The sequence below is a fragment of the Megalobrama amblycephala genome, linkage group LG20, assembly GCF_018812025.1.
Source record: "Megalobrama amblycephala isolate DHTTF-2021 linkage group LG20, ASM1881202v1, whole genome shotgun sequence".
Lineage (NCBI taxonomy): Eukaryota > Metazoa > Chordata > Actinopteri > Cypriniformes > Xenocyprididae > Megalobrama > Megalobrama amblycephala.
This window is the reverse complement of record NC_063063.1, coordinates 21,238,093-21,262,180: the sequence shown is the minus strand read 5'-3', so window position 1 is coordinate 21,262,180 and position 24,088 is coordinate 21,238,093. Positions and strand designations below refer to the sequence as shown.

At 37.0% G+C, this 24,088-nt stretch overlaps 1 protein-coding gene and 1 long non-coding RNA gene across 2 annotated transcripts; one reads left to right on the top strand and one right to left on the bottom strand.

Annotated features, from left to right (window-relative positions):
- Positions 1 to 1,075: 1,075 nt before the first annotated feature.
- Positions 1,076 to 24,085, bottom strand: nhlrc2 (NHL repeat containing 2). The gene is made up of 11 exons (XM_048170100.1): positions 23,884 to 24,085; positions 23,241 to 23,393; positions 17,812 to 18,267; positions 15,273 to 15,394; positions 14,910 to 15,039; positions 9,660 to 9,744; positions 8,931 to 9,162; positions 6,703 to 6,825; positions 5,919 to 6,128; positions 5,606 to 5,834; positions 1,076 to 2,618 (listed from the first exon to the last, which is right to left on the bottom strand). The coding sequence occupies exons 1-11, from the start codon at positions 24,044 to 24,046 to the stop codon at positions 2,362 to 2,364; spliced, it is 2,160 nt and encodes a 719-aa protein (XP_048026057.1). The 5' UTR covers positions 24,047 to 24,085; the 3' UTR covers positions 1,076 to 2,361.
- On the top strand, positions 20,318 to 22,108 carry LOC125255119. Its single transcript, XR_007181835.1, has 3 exons — positions 20,318 to 20,604; positions 20,952 to 21,159; positions 21,682 to 22,108. It is a non-coding gene; the product is annotated as an uncharacterized LOC125255119 (long non-coding RNA).
- Positions 24,086 to 24,088: the final 3 nt, after the last annotated feature.

Below are 24,088 nucleotides of genomic sequence, written 5' to 3'. Positions count from 1 at the left end.
TAATGTTATGAAGCGACAATAATATTTTTTGTGCGCCAAAATAATTACTTTATTCAACAATATCTAGTGATGGGCAATTTCAAAACACTGCTTTATGAAGCTTTGAAGCTTTTAGGAATCTTTTGTTTCAAATCAGTGGTTTAGGGTGCCAAAGTCATGTGATTTCAGTAAATGAGGCTTCGTTGCGTCATAAGCATTTCGAAATTTCAATGGTTCACAAAGTGACTTTGACAGTTCGATACGTGCTCCGAACCACTGATTCAAAACAAAAGACCCAGAGAACATTTAAGATTCGTGTACAATGTTTTATAATATTTTTTTCTATTCAGTGTCAATTTCATTCATTTAACATTTTTGAAATCGGGACATCCAAGTTATTTGACATATAAAAAAAAAAAAAAAAAAAAAAAGTAACGCAATAGTTACTTTCCCTGGTAATTAGTTACTTTTATAATGATGCAATTCAGTTACTAGTTAAGTTACTATTTGTAAGAAGTAACTAGTAACTAGAACTAATTACTTTTTTAAAGTAATGTGCCCAACACTGGTAACTAGTAATCTATTATTACACATTTTAGGTAATATAATATTTTTTAATACATTTTAGATTACTTTTGACCTTTTTACTTTTAGCCTTATCTAGTCTATTACATTAATTTAAATAGGATATTGTATAAAAATACAGAGAACAAATTTTTTGAATGCATGAATAGCATTGTATAGCATTTATTAATCCTTTTTTTTTTACATTTTCAAAATTGTGTGCAAGTGTTATATGAATTATGTTAATTATGAACAAACATGAATTAACAGTAGCATATTTATAAATTAACCTAAATTAAAAAAATATGCTTGTTCATTGTAAAGAAAAAATAAAAAAAATAAAAGAGAGACACCCAAAGCTTTATGTTAATAAATCAAACCTTATTTGAAAGTGTCACTGAAAAAAGTTGACCAATGCAGTCTTTCTCATCATGAAACATCTCTGCTGGAACAGCTGGTCTGTTGTCATTTACAATGAATGCATTGGTCCTTGCATGTAGTGAAGAGGATATGAAAATGCTGAACACATAAATGCTGGGAAAATAAACTTTATTAGACCACTGCATCCAATTAATCTGTTAAAGTGCAGAATTTGGAGGTTGTATAAAAGAGCTGCCCTCAGAAGGGAGAGAAATAAATTTGGTTTGCCACAGGAAAAGCAGGAGAAAAACAGAAACGGAACAATTTTAGTGGTCTTTTCTACACAGCATCTAGAAGAATCACCTGGTCTGATTCACACTCACACTCTCCGAGTGCGTGATCTGAAAGCACATGATCTATGGTGTATCAGCCAGCTTTAGGAATACATTGCAGTTCCATTGTTAATGCTTAACAACACTCAGAGCCTATTATTTCTGAAAACATTAATATGTAGATGTAAATGGCTTATGATTCCATTTCGCAAAAGACTGAACACAAAAATTAATGTCACCGCACATAATTCCTTCACATAAAGTGTATTGCTCATCGAAAAGGCACTTATGCCTGGTAAACAATAATAAATAATGCCAATAAAAACAGCATTAAGTCTGACTGATCATTTACAAGACTGCCTTAAAGTATCAAGTATCATATGGTTAAGGAAAAAAAAAAAACTGGGGGAAAAAAGGTAGTAATAATAATATCAGCCAAACCAACCATGAAGGGCTGTCGGAGCAGCTGACAGGCTACATTTTTACACTACACTGCATAATTTCAAATATTATTGTGTGATAGCATGTGAGTGAGTGAATGAAGATGGCTGATAATGATATCAGGCTATTTAACAAAGGCATTACACAAGATTAATCATGTGAAACACCCCTAGCAGAACCACAAAATATATTGCTTATGAGAGCGAGGCACTTTGTTCAATATTTGTCAAGATTTAACAGTCAGATCCTGACTCTGCAATTAGTACTTGCGATCCGTCATTAGCGTGACAAGCATGTAAAGTCTGATTACTACAGTATGTGTTAGCCACAGGATGTGATATATATATTAATATGACATATTCACCTAAAAATAATTTACTCACCTTTATGTCATTATGTCTTTGTTCTGCGGAACACAAAAGAAGAACAGAAAGTGGAAAAACTCCAATGAAAGTCAATGGGGTCCAAAACAACCCTATTGGACCCTATTGACTTTCAACATATGGAGAGAAAAAAAAAAAAAAAAAAAAAAAAAAAAACATTTTTCAAAATTTTTGTGTTCCACAGAAAAAGTAAATAAAGTCATACAGGTTTAGAATGACATGAGGGTGAGTAAATTATTAAATTTTCATTTTGGCTGAATTATCTCTTTAAATATGCTCAAAGAATCATGTGCACGCCTGTTTTAAAAGGCATGCTCGAGTGTCACAGCAACAGATCCTTCCTGGGATGTGGAACCAATCAGAAGAGGCTGTCTGAAGGACACTGCCTTCATCATACAAGCCCCGCCCTCAGAAAGGCAGCAGTAGACCCAGGCATCGAGCCTCAGCGTTGGGTCTGGGGATGCAGGGGCCGCTGGGATGGATGAGACAATCGAGATGGGTTCAGAGAGATCACCGATGCTCCCCGTCACAGCTCGCCCTTCCAGTAACCACTCATTACCTGCCGAGGAAAACAACATGGCTTAGTGTGCGGTCGATTTCTGTACCGTTTGATATTTCTGGCTGATGTTTGTTTAAAAGGCTTTGGTTACTGAAGTACCATGTGTTTGGGTGTAAAACAACACATATACACCTGCCAACTCAATGAAATATTTCTCTGGCAATTGAAGGGGACTTTCAGTATGCATACAAACACAACTGCAGTAGGGAATCGTGTACGTGGTCAAAGGAAACGCCTTTAGTTAATGGTTCTGCAATGCAGTGTGTACCAGGTGTGTGTCACTGGCCTTGAATCAAGGGCAGGCTACTAAGACAAGTGCCAGATAGAATTAGGACAGTGTCCAATCAAATGATCCCCAGAGAGAGCAAAAACAGGAAAAGACGTGAGTAAAGACCTACGGAACTGACCTAGGTATAACAAACACAGAGCACAAAACATAAACTGTCAGTTTATGCAATATCTGGCACCTGGAGTTGTTTTCAGGGGCATTTGTAACATTTAAGAGGGCATTATTTGTTTTACCATTTGAAAGAATTTTTTTCAAGTGTTTTATTTAAAAAGTAGATATATAATAATGTATGTGATACTTATAAGTGTAGTGTAGTGTGTGTGTGTATATATATATATATATATATATATATATATATATATATATATATATACACACACACACACACACTACACTTATAAGTATCACATACATTATATATTTAAATTACATAAAAAATGTTAATTTACACACATATATATATAAATATGAATTGTTTGGGGTCGATAACACTGTTTGATGCTTTAAAAGAAGTCTCTTATGCTCACTAAGGTTGCAATTATTTGACCACAAATTCAGTAAAAAACGTAATATTGTGAAATATTACAATTTTAAAATAACATTTTAATATAATTTTAAAATATCCTTCAGAAATCATTTTAATATGCTGATCTGGTGTTCAAGAAAAATGTATTATTTTTATTATCAATGTTAACAGTGCTGCTTAATATTTTTGTGGAAGGACAGCATATATTTGAAATAGAATTTTTTTGTATCGTTATAAATGTCTTTACTGTCTCTTTTGATCAATCGAATCAGAAATTGAGGCATTTTTGTCACTCTTGATGGCGCTTTCCCCAGTCCCCATTAATTTCTGACCCTGCTGATATAACTAGTTACATAATGATAATATTTTTCCAGGGAGTCAAAAAAAAACAAGAATTCAATCTCACACTTGTATTTACATATAACACACAAAAACAATTAACACTGCTAACTACTACACACACGAAGCCACCCACAAACAAGCACTCACGGTAATTTGGTGCATAATTACAGTCAATCAATCAAAGTCAGACAGAACTATTAGTTGCCGTTTCTGAGAATTTTACGCCCACAGACAGTCAGGCTTTTTTTGGGTCCTAATGGGTATCTTTGTTCTAATTATGCAGAGAAGCCCCCCGGGACTTTTTGTCACTTCAACTACGACCACTTTCGTAAACTAATTAGGTGCTTGTTTATTGGATGGTAAAATGTTCTGGTGCAGAGCATAGACAAACAACCAGTGTGATGAGCAGAAGTCGTCTCTGGTGACTGAGCTGATTATCAATCGTGGAAGATGTGCGTTCGGAAGGGATTGACATTTTTGTGAAGAGGAACTGAGAGAAACAACAGGAAAGACAAATGTTGCAGCAGACGGACTGAGGGTGAGGCAGAAATGATGATGCTAAAAAAAGAGAAGGAGAGAGAGAAAGAGATAGGAAGAGTGAGACAGAATGAAGGGTTGACTGTGTGTTGGGATGCATAGAGGAATTGTTTATTTATCCTTGGATCTTCTCCCAGTATGGCCAGCTGGTCCCTGAAGCCTGCTGAAAATGTGTGAACACAGCAATCCAGCAAACAGAACACTACACTTCACCCCATGGAGGTGCCCCAGAGGAATAATGTACAAGGTGCGAAAACTGCATGTAAATAAAAGCGTTCTACATAATATGCATGGCAAGTGATTGGAACCGATAGATATTAAAGCTCTTTTTGGATAAATTTCATTTTGTAATAGAGCTACACAATATATCGGAAAAAAAACGATATGGGCTGCGATTTAAAAACAAGTAAATACACATGCTACCGATTTCAAAGTGAAGCATGTTATTTACACACGTGTAGTTTATGATAAAGTCTCAGTCTCAGAACAGCTTGGTTCATTTAATGTGAATCAAGCTGTTCTGAGACACTGTGAGCTGCACACATGCAAATGAACATACAGTGCTGTTACTCTGAGGATACTTATTCAACCCGTCAAAATAAAAGCTTGATGGTATACTATTTGAAAATGAAGAAATTAAGATGTAAATATTAGCATTGTAATTTAAAGTAAAATAAATGTTATTACTAGATTCATTTACAGTATATTTTTTATTTTAAAGGTGCCGTAGAATGCGTTTTCAAAAGATGTAATATAAGTCTAAGGTGTCCCCTGAATGTGTCTGTGAAGTTTCAGCTCAAAATACCCCATAGATTTTTTTTTATTCATATTTTTAACTGCCTATTTTGAGGCATCATTAAATATGCGCCGATTCAGCGCGCGGCCCCTTTAAATTCTCGTGCTCCCTGCCCCCGAGCTCGCGACTGCCTTAAACAGCATAAACAAAGTTCAAACAGCTAATATAACCCTCAAAATGGATCTTTACAAAGTGTTCATCATGCAGCATGTCTAATTGCGTAAGTATGGTATTTATTTGGATGTTTACATTTGATTCTGAATGAGTTTGATGGTGCTCCGTGGCTAACGCTAACATTACACACTGTTGGAGAGATTTATAAAGAATGAAGTTGTGTTTATGAATTATACAGACTGCAAGTGTTTAAAAAAATGAAAATTTGGTCACCCCAATCATATAATAATGATTCATTCTTTCCAAAAAGAGCTATTCAAGCCATCTGGTGAAACTTCCTGTATTTTCTATAAAGCATTCTATTATGCAGCCCTATTTTGTACCTTCTGCAGAAAGGCTCCAGAAACTAGGGGCATCTTCGGTCAGCTTGGTCCCAGTTGGTAGCGCCAATTTCAGCAAAAGAGTGACTGACTGCCCGGAAGAAACTGTGATTGATGGCATGGTAAGGACTGGGGCTGATTTGGGAAGCTTGGGAATCTTTTTGACCGCATGTGTGTTGCTGGTAGTAGTTGTGAGGATAGCATCAACCTCTAGCTTCCCTACAATGGGAAACTGGTGCAAAAAGAGAGAGAAACCAATGAGCCAATTATTAAGAATGACAACTGACAAATGACAACCCACATGTAGGGGACTCACCAAAGAGACCGTTTTGGTCTCCAGGTCAAGGACTTTGATGTGATGGTTGTTGGTGTCTGCCACATACAGTAGCTTTCCTCCCTCACCCACACATAGGCCTCCGGGTTCATTGAAACTGGACTCCAGAAAGCCTGGGCCAATCCCGTTCCCAGCCTCCCCTGTGCCTGCCAGCACTCTGCACTGCTTAGTTTTCGGATCCACCACTTTGATCTGCAATAAGAGAAGCTCTTTCACGCCCATGAAGTCATTGACCGTCAGTAGTTAACAAGGTGCTTGCCCATTCAAAAACGTACACCATTTTATGACAAGATCATGTACTGCAAGTTGCGTAACTAACTGTTTTTTAAAGGGTGGCACGATTTCCCAAATAAAAAGTGGGAGAAGAGAGAAAAATAAAACAGGAATGATGAACACACACACAAAAAAAATCTCTTTTTTGTCAAATGTTTTGTTTAAAAAGTAAAATTTAAGCTGTCTTTCATTAAAACAAATGATATTTTATATAATCCAATGACATTTTTTTCTTTTTTTTTTTTTTAAATGGTGCTTAAGTGCTGCTTAAATATATATTGGGTCCACTGCACTACAATTTAATTAATTTATGCAAATAAATCAAGTCTTTTTATGCAACTATATAACTAGGCCTAGAATACTGTTAAATATAAATCACTTAATATATATATACACACACACACACACACACACACACACACACACAATTTTAATTATATGTACATATGAGGCTTGAGTACAATGTTTGTGTGTAAGATGCAGAGAGACTGACCTTGTGATTGTAAGAATCTGCAACATAGAGGAGGTTGCTGCTCTCATCCCAGGACACTCCTAATGGATGTTGCAGTTTTGCATCTATGCCCTTACCATCAACGTCCCCAAACGCAAACAGGTTCTGCTCAACATAAAGAAAACATGCCCGATTTCTTGACTGCTTACCCATGAGAACGACGCTACGCTTTGGTGCAAAGTTATGAGAATGTACAAACGATCCTTTTCTGTATATTTACTCAATCGCAGCGCTGTGGTGGTCTAATGTACAAAATAAGTCACTGAACATCACAAGGGAAGAAAAAAAAAGCTCATTAATCCAGTGACCAAATATGGCGAAACCAACCCAATCCATTCTCATTCTCTGCTAGACTCAAAGGAAATCTAGCAGATCTGAAAAATGTCTCGACTGCTCCAAGGAATGGAGAAAAATAGTTTCTTGTTCAAATCGGCTAGGTTCATTAAGTGATACAAATTGCTTCACGACTTTATTTATTAAATGTCTCCTTGCATTACAGCAAGCATTGGGATCTTGTAATGCCAAACAAACTTGAACAAAAAACTGCTTTACACAGCATGCAAATGTGACATGCAATCAACTGTGATAATTTATGACCCCATAAAAATTCAAATCTCTCCATGTGGTGTGATTTTCCTAAAATGAACTGTATAACGACACCCTCCTTCCCTTATAAAGTTATGCAGGGAAGACAAAGTGCTCAGTAGGGAGAGAAATGATCTGATACTGATCAGAAGAAATAAAGGTCTGCTTAACCACAGGACCAAGTCCTCCCAAAAAAAGAGAACCTTTAAACTTCTTTCTTTGTATCTGAGGCCCAGTTTAGACTTGGTATTATAAGATGCTTTTTGGTTGATCGGATCACAACTAAACAAGACATTAGACACATTAGTAGACATATTCCCGTTTACACCTGGTATTTTAATCCATATCTTTTGTCCACTTTCAACCACTTCTGTCCTGATTTCTTCGAGAGGAGGGTCTAAGGGCAGGTAAATGTATGGGCTTTTTCAGAACTTTCGATCTAATGGACAAAATACGCTCATGAAATTTACATATGAATGTGCCCGGAGACCACGAAAAAACAAACGGAGAGCAGCTGCTTTCGTTTCTGCTCTGATAACTGCAAGACCACGCCGAACACAGTGCGTGCTTGTTAGAAATCTGGAATGTTGAGAGAACATTGTGCTTGGTATGTTTTTAGTCTTCAAACCCGACTTGGGTCTTCAGTCGGTAAAGTTTAAATCGTGTAATGTTTCCCATAATGTTTACGCATTAAGTCAAAAAGCGAAGAGTAGGCGGTCTCTTGTGGCTGTTTGAATGCATTTGACTACATGAGTGTCTACGCTACGAAAGCAATCCAGTCGAATGCATTTTCGACTACCTCTGGAAGTGGTTGAAAGTGGACAAGCTTAAAATGTTTTAGACCTCAATTTTTACACCTGTATTTAGCGTCGCCCACTTGTGATTGGATTGACCAAAACGAATCTTAAAGGTCCCGTTCTTCGTGATCCCATGTTTCAAACTTTAGTTAGTGTGTAATGTTGTTGTTAGAGTATAAATAAAATCTGTAAAATTTTAAAGCTCAAAGTTCAATGCCAAGCGAGATATTTTATTTAACAGAAGTCGCCTACATCGAACGGCCAGTTTGGACTACATCCCTCTACTTCCTTCTTTAATGACGTCACTAAAACAGTTTTTTGACTAACCTCCGCCCACAGGAATACACAAGAGTTGCGTTTGTAGAGTGTGTTTATCGCCATGTCGTCGAAACGATGTTATTTTCATCCCGCAGTCCAATCACCGGGTCTGATTCCGGCTCAAATTGATAGGGTAAAATTAAAGACATGTTTACAATAACACTGAGCGCGTGCATCTCCACGTTATGGTAAGAGGCGTGACTTTTCCGGGACCTTTCCGCTAAGCTGCTGTCGAATCACAACACAGGAACCGCTGGCACAATCAGAACTCGTTACGTATTTCTGAAGGAGGGACTTCATAGAACAAGGAAGTCATCAGCCCGTTTTTATGACAGTGGAAACAGCGGTATACAGAAAGTAAATTATGTGAAAAATACTGTGTTTTTTTTCACGCGAAACATGAACACATGTTATATTGCACACTATAAACACAATCAAAGCTTCAAAAAACCACGAAAAACGGGACCTTTAATACCAGATTGACCTGGAAACATGGCAGGTAGGTCTTACCATAGGGTCTCTCTCTCCGCCCACCACATGTTTGACTGCTCCGTCCTTCAGCGAAAGGCTACGAATGGTGCTGCTCTCACTGTCGGCAATGAAGAGACACTCCCATGGCTCTGTTGGGGCAAGAGTCAGGCCAGACGGCTGGGCCAGTCCCGCTTTATGAGGGTACGCGTTATTTCTGTTCTCCTCATTCCCACTGCCCGCAAAGCGCACACATGTTCCTTTTTTGCTGTCGCTGGAAAATGCATTAGATAAAGATAGATAAGTGTGATTAGACTGATTATATGGAACAGTTACTTAGCTTTAATTTGTCTGACTCTAAAACAAAAGCCGGAATTGTGATAAAACGGACAAAATATCCACAATTTGGATCTAAAAGCATGTAAGAGCAAAAACAAATCAATGGAAAATGGTGCCAATAAAGTATAAAACAAAATCATTATATTTAATAAAGTAGTTTTTCCCACCACATGTTCTTTATCTGAGATAATAAAGCTGTTATCAGTGCTCACAACGGCTCTAAAAACGTCAAGAGAAATGTTATATTAGCAAACAGCACACAAAGTTAAGAGTTCACTTTGTATCAGGATGATCAGAACGATTTCCGCCAACAGTGAACTGTGTGGCTGCCCAGAAAATTACATCACTTGGGCAGTCCCTTGGCCTCTTTACATGAACGTTGCTCTGTCTGTACAGCACTGACATGAGGAGTACATAGGGAGAAGTGCTCACCTCCCTTTGGGAAGCTTCCCGTCCTCCAGGAAGAGAGCCCAGATCTGATGTGTTCCTGCCATGGCTATCCACAATACATCACCACCTGCATAAACACAAACACACGGAAGCAAATAGTAAACATCTTACGTTTTCTACAACATACTGATGTTGATTATCTTGCTAAACATAACAGAGCAAATTCTTAGTCAAGTGTGCATGAAACAAGGGTAAACAAGATCTCAATCTGTAACACGCACAAACTTTGTATTCATATCTTATCCTTTTGGGCTGCATGATGATCATTTTATTAGATATCATCAATACACATGGTCATTCCGAATAGTAAATAAGTGATTATATCTATATGAAGTAACATATGGTATCTGATGTAGGTGTCTGACTCAACCACCTGCCTCAGAAATGTGTTCTGTTACTCATTTTAAAGCAATAAAAAGGAAAAATTCCATATTAGTGGTTATATAAAGAACTGTTAGCCCATGGAAAAAGCCAAAGTAAAACCTTCATGTTGATTTATAATGTCAGTACAATATTTTATTTTAACTTAAAGGTGCCATCAAACGTTTTTTTACAAGATGTAATATAAGTCTAAGGTGTCCCCTGAATGTGTCTGTGAAGTTTCAGCTCAAAATACCCCATAGATTTTTTTTTTATTAATTTTTTTAACTGCCTATTTTGGGGCATCATTAAATATGAGCCGATTTATGCTGTGCGGCCCCTTTAAATCTCGTGCTCTCCGCCCACGGAGCTCGCGCTTGCCTTAGACAGTGCCTAAACAAAGTTTACACAGCTAATATAACCCTCAAATGGATCTTTACAAAGTGTTCGTCATGCATGCGTCGGATTATGTGAGTATTGTATACTGTTATATTGTTTACATTTGATTCTGAATGAATTTGAGGCTGTGCTCTGTGGCTAACGGCTAATGCTACACTGTTGGAGAGATTTATAAAGAATGAAGTTGTGTTTATGAATTATACAGACTACAAGTGTTTAAAAATGAAAATAGCGACGGTTCTTATCTCCGTGAATACAGTAAGAAACGATGGTAACTTTAACCTCATTTAACAGTACATTAGCAACATGCTAACGAAACATTTAGAAAGACAATTTACAAATATCACTAAAAATATCATGATATCATGAATCATGTCAGTTATTATTGCTCCATCTGCCATTTTTTGCTATTGTTCTTGCTTGCTTACCTAGTCTGATGATTCGGCTGTGCACATCCAGACGTTAATACTGGCTGCCCTTGTCTAATGCCTTTCATAATGTTGGGAACATGGGCTGGCATATGCAAATATTGGGGGCGTACACCCCGACTGTTACGTAACAGTCGGTGTTATGTTGAGATTCGCCTGTTCTTCGGAGGTCTTTTAAACAAATGAGATTTATATAAGGAGGAAACACTGGAGTTTGAGACTCACTGTATGTCTTTTCCATGTACTGAACTCTTGTTATTTAACTATGCCAAGATATATTCAATTTTTCATTCGAGGGAACCTTTAATAATTGTTAAAAGGATAGTTAACCCAAAAATGAAAATTCTGTCATGATTTACTCACCCTCAGGTTGTTCCAAACCTGTATGAATTTCTTTCTTCTGATGAACACAAAAGATGATATTTTGAAGAATGTCTTTAACCAAATAGTTGATGGGCCCCATTGTATTTTTTTCCATACTATTGAAGTCAATGGGATCCATCAAGTATTTGGTTACCCATTTTTGGGTGAACTATCCCTTTAATAAAAGGAGCCTAAAGCTGATTACAGAACACAAAATTTAAAATAAAATATATTTATTTTATTTATTTATTTATTTTATATTGTAAATAATACATAATAATTTATATTATAAATAATACATAATAAATATTTGTTGTTTATTTTTATTTTGATATTATAAGTAAATAAATATGTTACACAATTACTAATAATGAATTAATTATTAATAATTATAAACAATGCGTAATTATACAATTATACAAATAAAATACACAAGGTGACATTTTGTCCAAGACTTGTCCTAAAATGTTTTTGATAATATTTAGTTTAGGTTTTCTCAAGGTTTAGTGCCTCCTTTTACTGACCCTTTGTGGAAAAAGAACAGAATGTGACCCTTTTTTTTTTATCCTATTTGTGAAAAAAATGTGGCAACAGACAAAGTACCAAAATGATTTAGATCACTGGAAACAGAAAAGCACAGAGTGACCTGAACTGATGGATTTACATTTGAAATCAGTTTAAGTACCGTGTGGAGGGGCACTAATACTTGAGAGCATTGCACTGCATTTTCTCTTTGAGGAATCAGGAATGAGGGGCTCTGTACTTGTGTCTAACAATAGACCTCTAATGGTACTGCGCTTATCAGAGACTATTTCTTTGCTGGGCTGGAGCCTAACTACACGCATTCATGAAAGAGTGAGACAGAGGGAAAGAAACAGTGACTGACATGAAGAGGAAGGGAGCAGAAGTCTCCTTGCGCTGGATTTTCAAAGGGATCGGAAGTGGATGGAAAGTAAAAATGAAGAATGAGTGGATAAAATCTGATGAATGACAAAGACGTGCTGCAGGATTTTAACATTACAGGAGGAAATTGAGTAAAACAGGCAAATGCAAACCAGACTTATTTAGCTAGATGGTTAAGGAAACATTATATTACAAATATTACTGTAGGTATCGGTTTGTAATATACAGACAAATGTTTTAGATGACTCATTCTACTTGAGCTTCCAATAAAGGATTCCAATAATTTATTATTCCAATGAATAAATAAATGTATTTATGTATACAAGTGTGGGGGTGTGTATAGAAATAAATATATTACTTAAAAAGAACCACCAAGTGTTTATTATAGAAAATGAGATAACTTAAGGCTACTGTAGGCCATCTTTCCCAAATAAGGCAGAGTAACATAAAATTATTCCAAACAAAGAGGGGTTAGGCAGACCAACACACATCAGATCAGCTTAATGGGATGTAGCCTCTTAAAACACTGATTACATTTAATAATTGGCAGCTATACGTAAAACTTGTTACACCAAAACTGGCTACTGCCACAAACGTGATGTCTGTCCACCTCGTACTCTCCCTGGCCTGCTGTATGGTTCACGTGGTTGAGGGATGGGGATGTTGTTGGCTTCGGCTGGTTTAGTTTCTCATACTTGGCATATTCAGTTGTATGGCATGTTCTAAGATGCCTAATCATGTTAGTGGTGTTAAAATGACGTTGCTTGCTTCCACCTCGAGGGATTTCATCACGACATACATTGCAAACGGCTAACTTTACGTCTTTATCGGACACTTTGAAAAACTTCCAGACGGGAGAACTCATGTTGCCACTGACAAGCTCCGCTCTGCTGTTGTGTACCTGTGCGCCGTGCGAGTAATTTACGTCACGTGATCGGCTTTTTTGATCGGCGCTTTTGGGGTTCGCCACTCGGAGCATCACTAGTGGGGGTGTGTGTAGAAATAAATATATTACTTAAAATATATTATAATGCCCATTATTATGCTCACCAAGGCGAGTAAAAGTATAGTAAAAACAGTAAAAAACTGTGAAATATTATTACCATTTAAAATAACTGTTTCTATTTGAATATACATTAAAATGTAATTTATTCCTGTGATGGCAAAGTTGAATTTTCAGCAGCCATTACTCCAGTCTTCAGTGACATGATACTTTAGAAATAATTTTAATATATTGCATCCTCTCACATTCAACTGCTTTTAATTCCCACAAATTTCTTAATATGGTATAAATATTTCTATGTAACAAAAAGATTCAACAAATTTCACAGACATTTGATGAACAGAAATAGAATAATGAGTCTCTGAACAATGGGAGGGGGTCAATATCATGTTGTTACTCTTTACGTTACGGACATTGCAGTTCAGGGACTTTATTATAACTTTAAAATATAAAAAAGTCAGCTACTTGTTTTTTTTACACTTAGAGTGATATTATCTTGTTCTTATCGTTAGTTTTATGCCGGAGTAATATCATTAGTTACAGAGTAATATCATCTTCTGGTGTGTTTAGGAAAATGTTATATATCCTAACCCTTGTCACTGGCAGTTTCTTAACATAGGCATCACTGATGTGTAAATGCGACCATATGTTAATTTATTCAACTTTTTGACATCAACGAATCCATATGATCTGGAAAGAGGAGCTCTTTCGGCTTAGTTATTAAATGGTCTTTTGGACTGGAGGAAGCTTTTATTCAACCACTTTAATTCAAACATCCGAAATGTTCGCTGCATTAAATTACATTACAAAGAAAGAAAAAGGAAAGGAAGGGAAAAGGGAAAGAAAGAGCTGTCAGAGACATCAGCAAATGCACATAGGCACAGAATAAAGTGATATCTTGTTTTTTTTTAGTAGAAGAACCTGCGAGAAAAGCAGCTGACTGTTCAGGGAACAAACCTAATGCACAGCGGGGACCATCAATGAATGTGCTCCAAACACACGCTGACTAAATCAGACACACACCACACAGACCACTTTAAACATCTCTCGCTCAGCTAATGCTAGTCTCATCCATTTCTTCAGCTGTTTAATGGAACGATATGACTGAATAATGCAGAGTGATTTAATAATAGCTTCAAATATAAAGTAGGAATTTTAATTATGTTTTAGAAGCATGTAAAATTTAATTTTCTAGACCTGTGGGACATTTTGTTCAGGGCTGCTCTGCATAAAGATATTACTGCAAAACAATCTTTGACAAAACAGTTTGTTAGAGGCACAATTTATTGAAACCACAGCCACATGAGTGCTTTCTGATCATATCAGTTTCTTTTTCTTTGGTGTTGTGAGTTTAATTCAGGCAACGCCACAACATTCAGCTCTGTGTCTCTGGTTAGCAACTGACAGACCACACAATTTACTCCAGGGCCGCTTTCAAACAACAAGAGGCCATTTTAGCAGAACAAAGATCTTTTTGCACCCCTCACCAAACACACTTGTGAAAATCAAAGGCGAGTGTGGTATCTACAAAGCGAAGACTTCTGAGAACAACCTGATTAAAGATTCCAAGATGGACAAGACAGATAGAGAGAAGATGTGAAGAATATGTGAGAGGGAGAAAAAGGGACGTATAAAACGCTCCCAGCTGAATAATATAACGCAGATTCACAAGATATTAAATTTTATGAGCAAGGTAGGAAAAAAAAGAAGACAGAGTGACCCTTATTCTAAAGGAAGGAGCAGAGTATTCTGGGAGAGGATGACCAGTAAAAGTACCTGTGTTGCCAAGGGTAACATCCCAGGGAGAGCTAATTGGCTGTTGTGGTCCCAGTGCTCCGCCTTCTTTATCTGTGCCTTGCACGCCAGTGCCGGCTAAGGTTGAGACTTTTCCTTCTGAAAGGTTGATCTGGAGAAGAAGAAGAAGAAGAAGAAGAAGAAGAAGAAGAAGAAGAAGAAGAAGAAGAAGAAGAAGAAGAAGAAGAAGAAGAAGAAGAAGAAGAAGAAGAAGAAGAAGAAGAAGTCAAATTCTATTGAGACACAAGCGGTAGCATGACGATTTTTTCCCAAGCACCAATCAGAGTGAATTTGGGTTAGAGATGCCAGCAGGAGAACTAGCTTGACCTGATTCTGCTGATTTACCTTTCTAACAAGGTGGTTCTCAGTATCAGCCACGTAGACCGTGTCTCCCTTTATGAACACCCCTTGTGGGGAGCTGAACTGTGCCTCAGACAAATTTCCATCTCGTCTCCCACTTGAGGGACCTAAAAAAGACAAAGATAAACCAGTCTAAAAGTAGACTAAAACAGCCTCAAAACATTCACCAAGGAGAAAATTAGCAGCCTTTCTATATTTAAAATTAGGGTTGCTAACTGACCCATATATTATGGAACCATCCTACATTTCAGGAGATAACATTGCGTTTCACATTAAATGCCCATTATTTTAGGGTCTAACACCCAAACAACTACAGAGAACATGCTTTTTTCAGAAAAGACATTCAGAATTTTGCTTTAATATGTATCATTAAAAAGATTATGCAAGGAATTTTAATTAAGACATAAAATAACATAAAATGTAACCCTAATACTAATTACATTACTGATACTAAATCATTACTATTTGTATTAATCAAAAGACACTGCAGATAAATGTATTCATTTTAACATGCATATACATTTTATATTTTATATATATATATATATATATATATATATATATATATATATATATACACACACACACACATACAGGTGCTGGTCATATAATTAGAATATCGTGAAAAAGTTGTTTATTGTAAATTATTTAAAAAAATGAAACTTTCGTTTATACTAGATTCCTTACATGTAAAGTAAAACATTTCAAAAGTTTTTTTTTTTTTTTTTTTTTTGATTAGAGCGTACAGCTCATGAAAGCCCAAAATCCAGTATCTCAAAATATTAGAATATTTACATTTGAGTTTCATTAAATGACCATCAGTATAGTATAAATTCCCTACAGTATAAATTACGGGTATCTCTAGTTCTTTGAAACCACACTAATGGGGAAGACTGCTGACTTGGCAATGGTCCAGGAGACAATCATTGACACCCTCCACAAAAGAGAGTAAGTCACAGAAGGTCATTACTGAATGGGGTGGCTGTTTACAGAGTGATGTATCAAAGCATATTAAATGCAAAGTTGACTAGAAGGAAGAAATTGGGTACGCAAAGGTGCACAAGCAACAGGGATGACCACAAGCTTGAGAATACTGTCAAGTAAAGCCGATTCAAACACTTGGGAGAGCTTCACAATGAGTAGAATGAAGCCGGAGTCAGTGCATCAAGAGTCACCACACTCAGACATCTTCAGGAAAAGGACTACCAAGCCACTTCTGAAACAGAAACAATGTCAGAAGCATCTTATCTGGGCTAAGGAGAAAAAGAACTGGACAGTGAACAGTGGTCGAAAGTCCTCTTTTCAGATAAAAGTAAATTTTGCATTTCATGTTGAAATCATGGTCCCAGATTCTGAAGGAAGACTGGAGAGGCACAGAATCCAAGCTGCTTGAAGTCTAGTGTGAAGTTTCTGAAGTCAGTAATGATTTGGGGGGCCGTGACGTCTGCTGGTGTTGGTCCATTGTGTTTTATCAGGGTGCAAAGTCAATGCAGCCATCTTCCAGGAGATTTTGGAGCACTTTATGCTTCCATCTGCTGACAAGCTTTATGGAGATGCTGATTTCCTTTTCCAGCAGGACTTTAGCACCTGCCCACAGTGCAAAAACCACTTCCAAGTGGTTTGCTGACCATGATATTACTGTGTTTTATTGGCCAGCCAACATGCCTGACCCCTGAATCTATGGGATATTTTCAAGAGAAAGATGAGAAACAGTCGATCCAACAATATACAGATGATCTGAAGGCTCAATAGTGCCTCAGCAGTGCCACAGGCTGATCACTTCCATGCCACACTTCACTGATGCTGTAATTTGTGCTAGAGCAAGTCATCTGCTGTAATATGTGCTGCCGACCAAGTATTGAGTGTACAAATGAACATACTTTAAAGAACTTGAACTTTTCTGTTTTGCAAATCCATTTTTGGATTGATCTTAGGAAATATTCTAATATTTTGAGATACTGGATTTTGGACTTTCATGAGCTGTATGCTCTAATCATCAAAATAAAAAACTTTTGAAATGTTTTACTTTACATGTAGGGAATCTAGAATATATGAAAGTTTCATTTTTAAAAATAATTTACAATAAAAAAATGAACTTTTTCACGATATTCTAATTATATGACCAACACCTGTATATATATATATATATATATATATATATATATATATATATATATATATATATATATATATATATATATATATATATATATATATATATATATATATATATATATATGTGTGTGTGTGTATGTATGTATTCGGTGTCACATGAATTCTTCTAATATGCTGATTTGGTGCTCAAGAAACATTGCCAATGTTGAAAACAGTTGTGCTGCATAATATTTTTGCGTAAACTTTTTCAGGATTTTTTGCTGAACAGAAAGTCCAAAAGATTATGCCAAAAGAACGACAAAATAATTTTTGCAACAATGTAAAAGTATTTACCATCACTTTTGGTCAATTTAAAGCATTCTTGCTGAATTTGGTAACTGCTCAAAAAGTGTGTATTACCAAGTCTTACCCCCTACAGAATGCAGCACCTGCCCAGTATTGGAGACCACCAAAACCCTGTGGTGTCCGGTGTCGGCAATAGCCAAACGCTTGCTACTGGGGTCCATGGCTATTTTCCCAGGGAAAGAGAGGATGGAGGGGGGTAGGAAGTCTCTATACAGTTTGATTCCCACACCGTGGTCCTTGAGTAGCCCTTGTTCTCTGTAGTGCTTAAGGGCAGCAGCAGTGTAAAGGAAGAGCCGTTCTCGATGACCTTCACCCACCAGTGAGAAAAGCAGGTTTCCCCTGGGTCCCAGCAGCACCAGTGTGGGCCAGCAGGACACCTCCAGCTCCTGCCACAGACGAGCATCGCTGTCGTTCACTACGGGATGGGTGATGTCATATCTCAACACCGCACTGCGTATGTTCTGTAGGACTTTCTCATTGGGGAATTTAGCCGAGTGCACACCTACGACAACCACACCGTCTGCAGAGATGGAGAAGAAGAGAAGAGAAATGCAAGATATATAGAGGGTTTGATATTGAGGAGGTGGTATGGGACAGGAAAACGACACGGACAGGCTCAAACTTGCATCCCAACATGTTTGTAGCACATGCACTACCAATGTGTAATGGCTTGGTTTGATGTTTTTAAAATAATCTTACCCTATTTAAGACTTTTAAAGCACCAGAAAGACCAATAGCAGCTCACACTACGAAATCAAAATGGAAAATTCTTATTTTTTATGGAATATTGTAGTGTTTATTATAAACGATTTATGCGTCATTATGCTCCCAGGTGCATCGACAGCTCTTCTCTGTGATTATGTGTTTACTGACGTGAGGGCGGGACAACCTGTCACTCACATGAGATCAGAGCAATAGCAAACCACAACCATCCAACAATCCAATCAATTCCCAATGGACAAAATGAAGTCCCTCCCTACATTTTTTCTTTTTCAAGAAGCTGTTTCACTTCACAATAGGGAAGAAAATACTATTGCAACTTCTGTTTCATGCTGACTTTAAAATAATATAAATATTAAACAATACAAATCTAGACTGCTTTATCAGATAGCACTTGATACTCTCTTTGAACACCATCTGTAATGGGGATGAAAAAGAAAAAGTTTTTACATAGCAAAATCTGCTGGACTTAGAAGAACTGTTATTAAAAGGCCCTCAGGTTCTAAAAGGTCCTTTATAGAGAACGTTTATGAAATAATAAATGTTTAATCTGTTTAATCTATCAGAGTTTGGCCCTAAATCAAAAGGGAATGATAAAAGGAACGTGTCTTTAATTTAATTATTTTAATGTATTTTTTGCCTAATTAAGGTTTTTGTAGACACTTTTTTTATCGTTCAATAAAAATCTATTCAGGGTACAAAAAGCTGTTCATTCTTATCTCCTCAAACAATGCGTGGAAGCATGTTGCGTTGGTGTACGCTTCTGACATGTTTTATCAGAGTCCTTGAATACTGAAAATCCCAAAGAACCATCTTTTGTCTGAGTGTCAGCGCTTGAATCTTTTCAACAGTACTAAAACTCACTCTTTGTGAGTCACAGTTCCTTCCTTTTATTTAAGAACAACAAAGTCTATCAGGAACAAAATTGTCTGTAAAGGGGACATGAAAGACCTCAATGTACTAGACATACTGTAAAACTCCCTCACATCCACTCACCCAATGAAAACTAAGCAGAAATCATTATATTAACAACATAATTTGGGAGGGGCCTTGTTACTCATTAGACAGGCAAAGAGGTTAGCCAGCCATAACATAGGTCATTTACATATAGAAGCCTTAAAAGGTAAAGTAGCGAAAACTTACGGTTCAACATTGTTTCCTAATAGACAGAACAGGAACCTGCATTACAAGTGACAAGTAATTTTTCATAACATACAGTTATGTAGAGTGTCTTTTTGGACCAATGGGATTCACAGTGGGCGTCGCTACCCAACACAATGAAACTGACATAATGTCCTGTCATTAATTGCTTATCAAGGTCACACCTAAATGACAAAAATGGAAAAGCTTTGATTGCTTGACGCTTTATGCAGTGTCTGGTTATGACAGAGTCTAAAGGCCCATTCACACTAAAGGACTATAATGATAATATATGATAACTATAAAGTTTAAATAATCATTCTAATTCTAGGAGAATAGGGAAGTCCACACCACAGCTATAACGATAACAGCACAGAGGAACGATATTATTGGAATCACTTTCAGAATGATTTCTTTCAGCCGATGAACGATAAAAACATAGGCAGCCAATCAGAATCCACCTGACATTAAAGCGCTCAAGCACTTAAAATGACATAACTGAAGCACGCGCTTATGTGTTTTGGTGTGGATACAAATATAGTTATCGTTATAATTGTCTTAATAGTTATATTTCTTGGTGTGAATGGGCCTTTAAGGGATAGTTCACCCAAAAATGAAAATTCTGTCATTATTTACTCACCTAATATCATTCTAAACCCACAAGTCTTTGGTTGGAAGATCTAAATTAAATGCACAGTATGTTTTTGTTAACCGCTAGGGGTCGCTAAACTCTTCAAAACAATAACAAAGGCATAGATTGATGACGCAGTGAATGAGCGTGGACTCATGGAACGTGTCGTCATTCCGATGGATCTAATAATGTTTATGGATGAGTGAATGCATTCATGTTTTTAACATGACTGTGGTATAAAGCAGGGCGTGGCCGAGATTCGCGATTGCTACTGAGAGACAGATATCAGAGTCCCAGGGGATATAAAGGAATGAGGATATTTCATTCTACCGAACTACTCACAAAGCTGAAATACTACTAATACAGGTAAGTTTATTTGACGAATTAAAATTGTGAGCTAACACAACACTTGGTATGCACTATCATACCTAAATGCATTTGAGTGTGTTGAAAGTTGTAATGTTATTCTATGTATTAGTTTGTTGGCTTTATGAGACTAACAGTGAGCTAGATCAACATTAGAATATCATATTATTTCATTGTGTTGAGCTATATAACATTGAATATTCTTATGCAGCATACATTTGCTTACCTTGTCTAATAACGTGCATGAGCAGCGTCTCTGTCAAGTCAAAGTTGTCGCAAAGCTCTCACCATCTTGGAAACGCCACGCTGATATTGAATCTCGTTTTATTTCTCCTTTTGTCCCAAAGTTTGCTTGCCATGGTCCATATTTTTGAACGAAACAACAACAGCATGCTGCTAGATGTTACACAGCTGTCCGTGTCTGTTGCCATGGTTACTATGCAGTACAAGCGGAAACCGTCATTGACAGGCGACAAGTGACAAGGGAGGGACGGGCACTATTTAAAATTGTGAATTTCCCTGAATTCACAAATTCTTGGAAACATTTAGGATAATGTAAGTACACAGCTGAACGAAATATATAACACTGTGCAAGTGGTTTTTGGATATGTTAATATAAAAATTCGTACATATTGTGCCTTTAAAGCTCTTCGTCATATAAATAGATCCTAGCTCTTCACAAGACTTGGATTAAACCACTCGATTCATATGGATTCATTTTACATTGCTTTGTGCGCTTTTGTAGGACATGAGGTAAATAATGACAATTTTCTATTTTGGGTGAACTAAACCTTTAAAGGTCAAACCTTTAAAGGTCAAAACTTTTGGTGCAAGAAACCTTGACTAGGATTATAAGTAGACTTTAGAAAATTAAATGCTACAAAAAAGTGAAGAAAGTGTAGGCCTGTTTAAAGAAATGAGAGTATAAGAATCCCAGAGGTACACATCCTAACATGGACTACTGCATGCAGAATGTCAAAACCAATCAAGGAAAACACGGGGGTCTTGATTGAGAGCTCATGCAGCCCCCAGGCATCCTATTATAACCAATGCGCTCTGTTTCTCTGTTTTTTCCAGTCGCCTGCACTGTGCTATAGTCTGCGATCACTCCGCTTGACTTTGTCTAATTTAACAAAAATGTCAGCGGAACTTCTCTGCCTTGTCACTGGAAGTGACATTCCTCTATTCTGTGTCCCTGGGGTAAGAAACGCCGCCATTGAAGATTGAAGCAGACGGACGGTGGTTTTTAAATTTCGGTTTCAGCCGTCCATCAGAAGATTAAAATTCATAGGCTCAGCATCGGAGAAAGGAAGCACACGCACGAGGGACCAGTGCCTTCTTCCCCTCTGCCTATAAATGCATTTGAAATATACCTGGCGTAGTCAAAATGTGATCAATGTTTTTCTGTAGCTTTCTTCATGTCTCCTCAGCAGATGTCCCCTCAGGGAAGTAAATGCATGGTATAACCAGCACTTCTACTTATGATGAGAAGTATGAGAGTGAGATATGAGTATAAACTATGGAAAATATGCAGGTCTCAACAATGAGGATTGCTTGGTTTCAGTGCGAGTGAGTTCAGTTCCGACTGTCGTTTGCCCCAGTGCTGTGTTGTCATTATGACTTACAGTTGTTGATAAAATACATGTATTTTTAGGACTTGAAAACATATTAGAAGAAGGGGAAAAAAAATATAAAAATATATATATATATACACACACACACACACACACACACACACACACACACACACACACACACAGTTCTTTTTTTGTAAATGGAATGTTAAATGAAAAATATAAATATATTCTCCTGAAGCATATAAAATATGTTAAAATATGTTATGTGGGGCCAATAAAAATACTGGCAGAGCGAGAACAATTTTGAAGTGATTTATTGATAACCTATGATAACCTCCCAGAACCAGCAGTAAAGTATGTTATTTGAATGGCAGGAGTAAAAACAGTCTCTGCGTAATAATAAAAGGCCACTGTTATGTGATATAATCAACAATAAACCCTAATAATTAATGAGACTCTGGGAAGAGGGGTGGGGAGGCATGTTCTGCTTCTGTAACAGTACAGCAGTAACAGAATGTACCAAAAGAAGTGCCAAGATGAGGTATGTGTGAGATATGCCAGCGAGTGGGCTGACGGCTGCCTGGCCAGTTGCCCCGGATGATCCCACAGAAGTGGCTACTGACGGGCTACTGACAGCTGGAGCTGATAGCACTGGACGCAGAGCTGCTATAATAAGCCACAGTCCAGTATAATCGTGTATCTATGTGAAACTCCCTGCCCTCGACCTGGTCACTGGATATTTAAAGTCTCATATCCGATACAGTTAAGAGATAATGGGAATGTGTTGCTAGACCAGAACAAAAAAGGTTATCAAAAGTCTCTCACTTTTTTCCCCATTTAACCCTGGGCATGATCTACTATGGGATATTTGTAAGGTTCAAACTAAAACAGCCAAGAAACATTTATCTAGATACAGCATAATGACCATTAGAGTCAGGATGGATGGATTTTACATTCTCTTTGTCATTCATTGGTCAACAAACAGTCCATATCACTCGCATCCTTGTTTACATTCACATCAAAATTAACCCTATATGCCTAAGGGCTGAGTGCATATACCTTCTATGGAGTAACTCTGCTCCAAATGGTGTAGATCAGGAAGTAGGTGCATGCAGTTTATGCAGCAGTAGGTGAAGAAGTCAAGCACCACCACTTTGCCTGACAGTTCCTTCCTGAGTGACAGTGGCCTATCTGTGTTCAACCATTCCAGTCCTGCAGAATAACAATGGAATGGTTAGAAATAAAAATGTGATTTTTAGATGAGTCGTCCTAATAATATTATAAACAGAATAGTAATGTCAATATAAGTAAATTAATTACAACAACTTTTAATAATAGTTATATTCATAAAAATAAAATAACTATCGTAAGATCTCATTGGAAATTTCCTGAGGCCCGCTAATTGCGAACTAATCTTTGATCACTAATATATATTATCTTTACCGGATATGCATTAGATCACTTGCTAAAGCTTTACCACTTACTGCTGATTCAATACAATTTTACACAACAGTAAACAGACAACAGCAAAGACAGCAGACAACAGCAATTTGTAATTGGCTTGTTATATTCTATTATGTCAGTCATTTATCCAACACCACAAATCGATATATGACTTAGCTGAGGTTTTAAAGCCACTCCTATGAAATACAAATACTGTATAGGCTACACCTATCACCACTGAGTTCATTTACACTCTTACCATCTTCAAAATCCGGTATAATTAAATCTTCCTTCTCGTCTATGTTGTGCAGATACTGATGTACGAGATTTTCCTTCTCTTCTTGAGTTGTCGAGTCCTCTAAAGCAATATCTAGCTGGCTCTGAATGGGGAAAATATCTGTCAGCTTACTGTAGGACGCCATGACTCCCACAACAACAACCAGATTATACGCCCGGCACTTTCG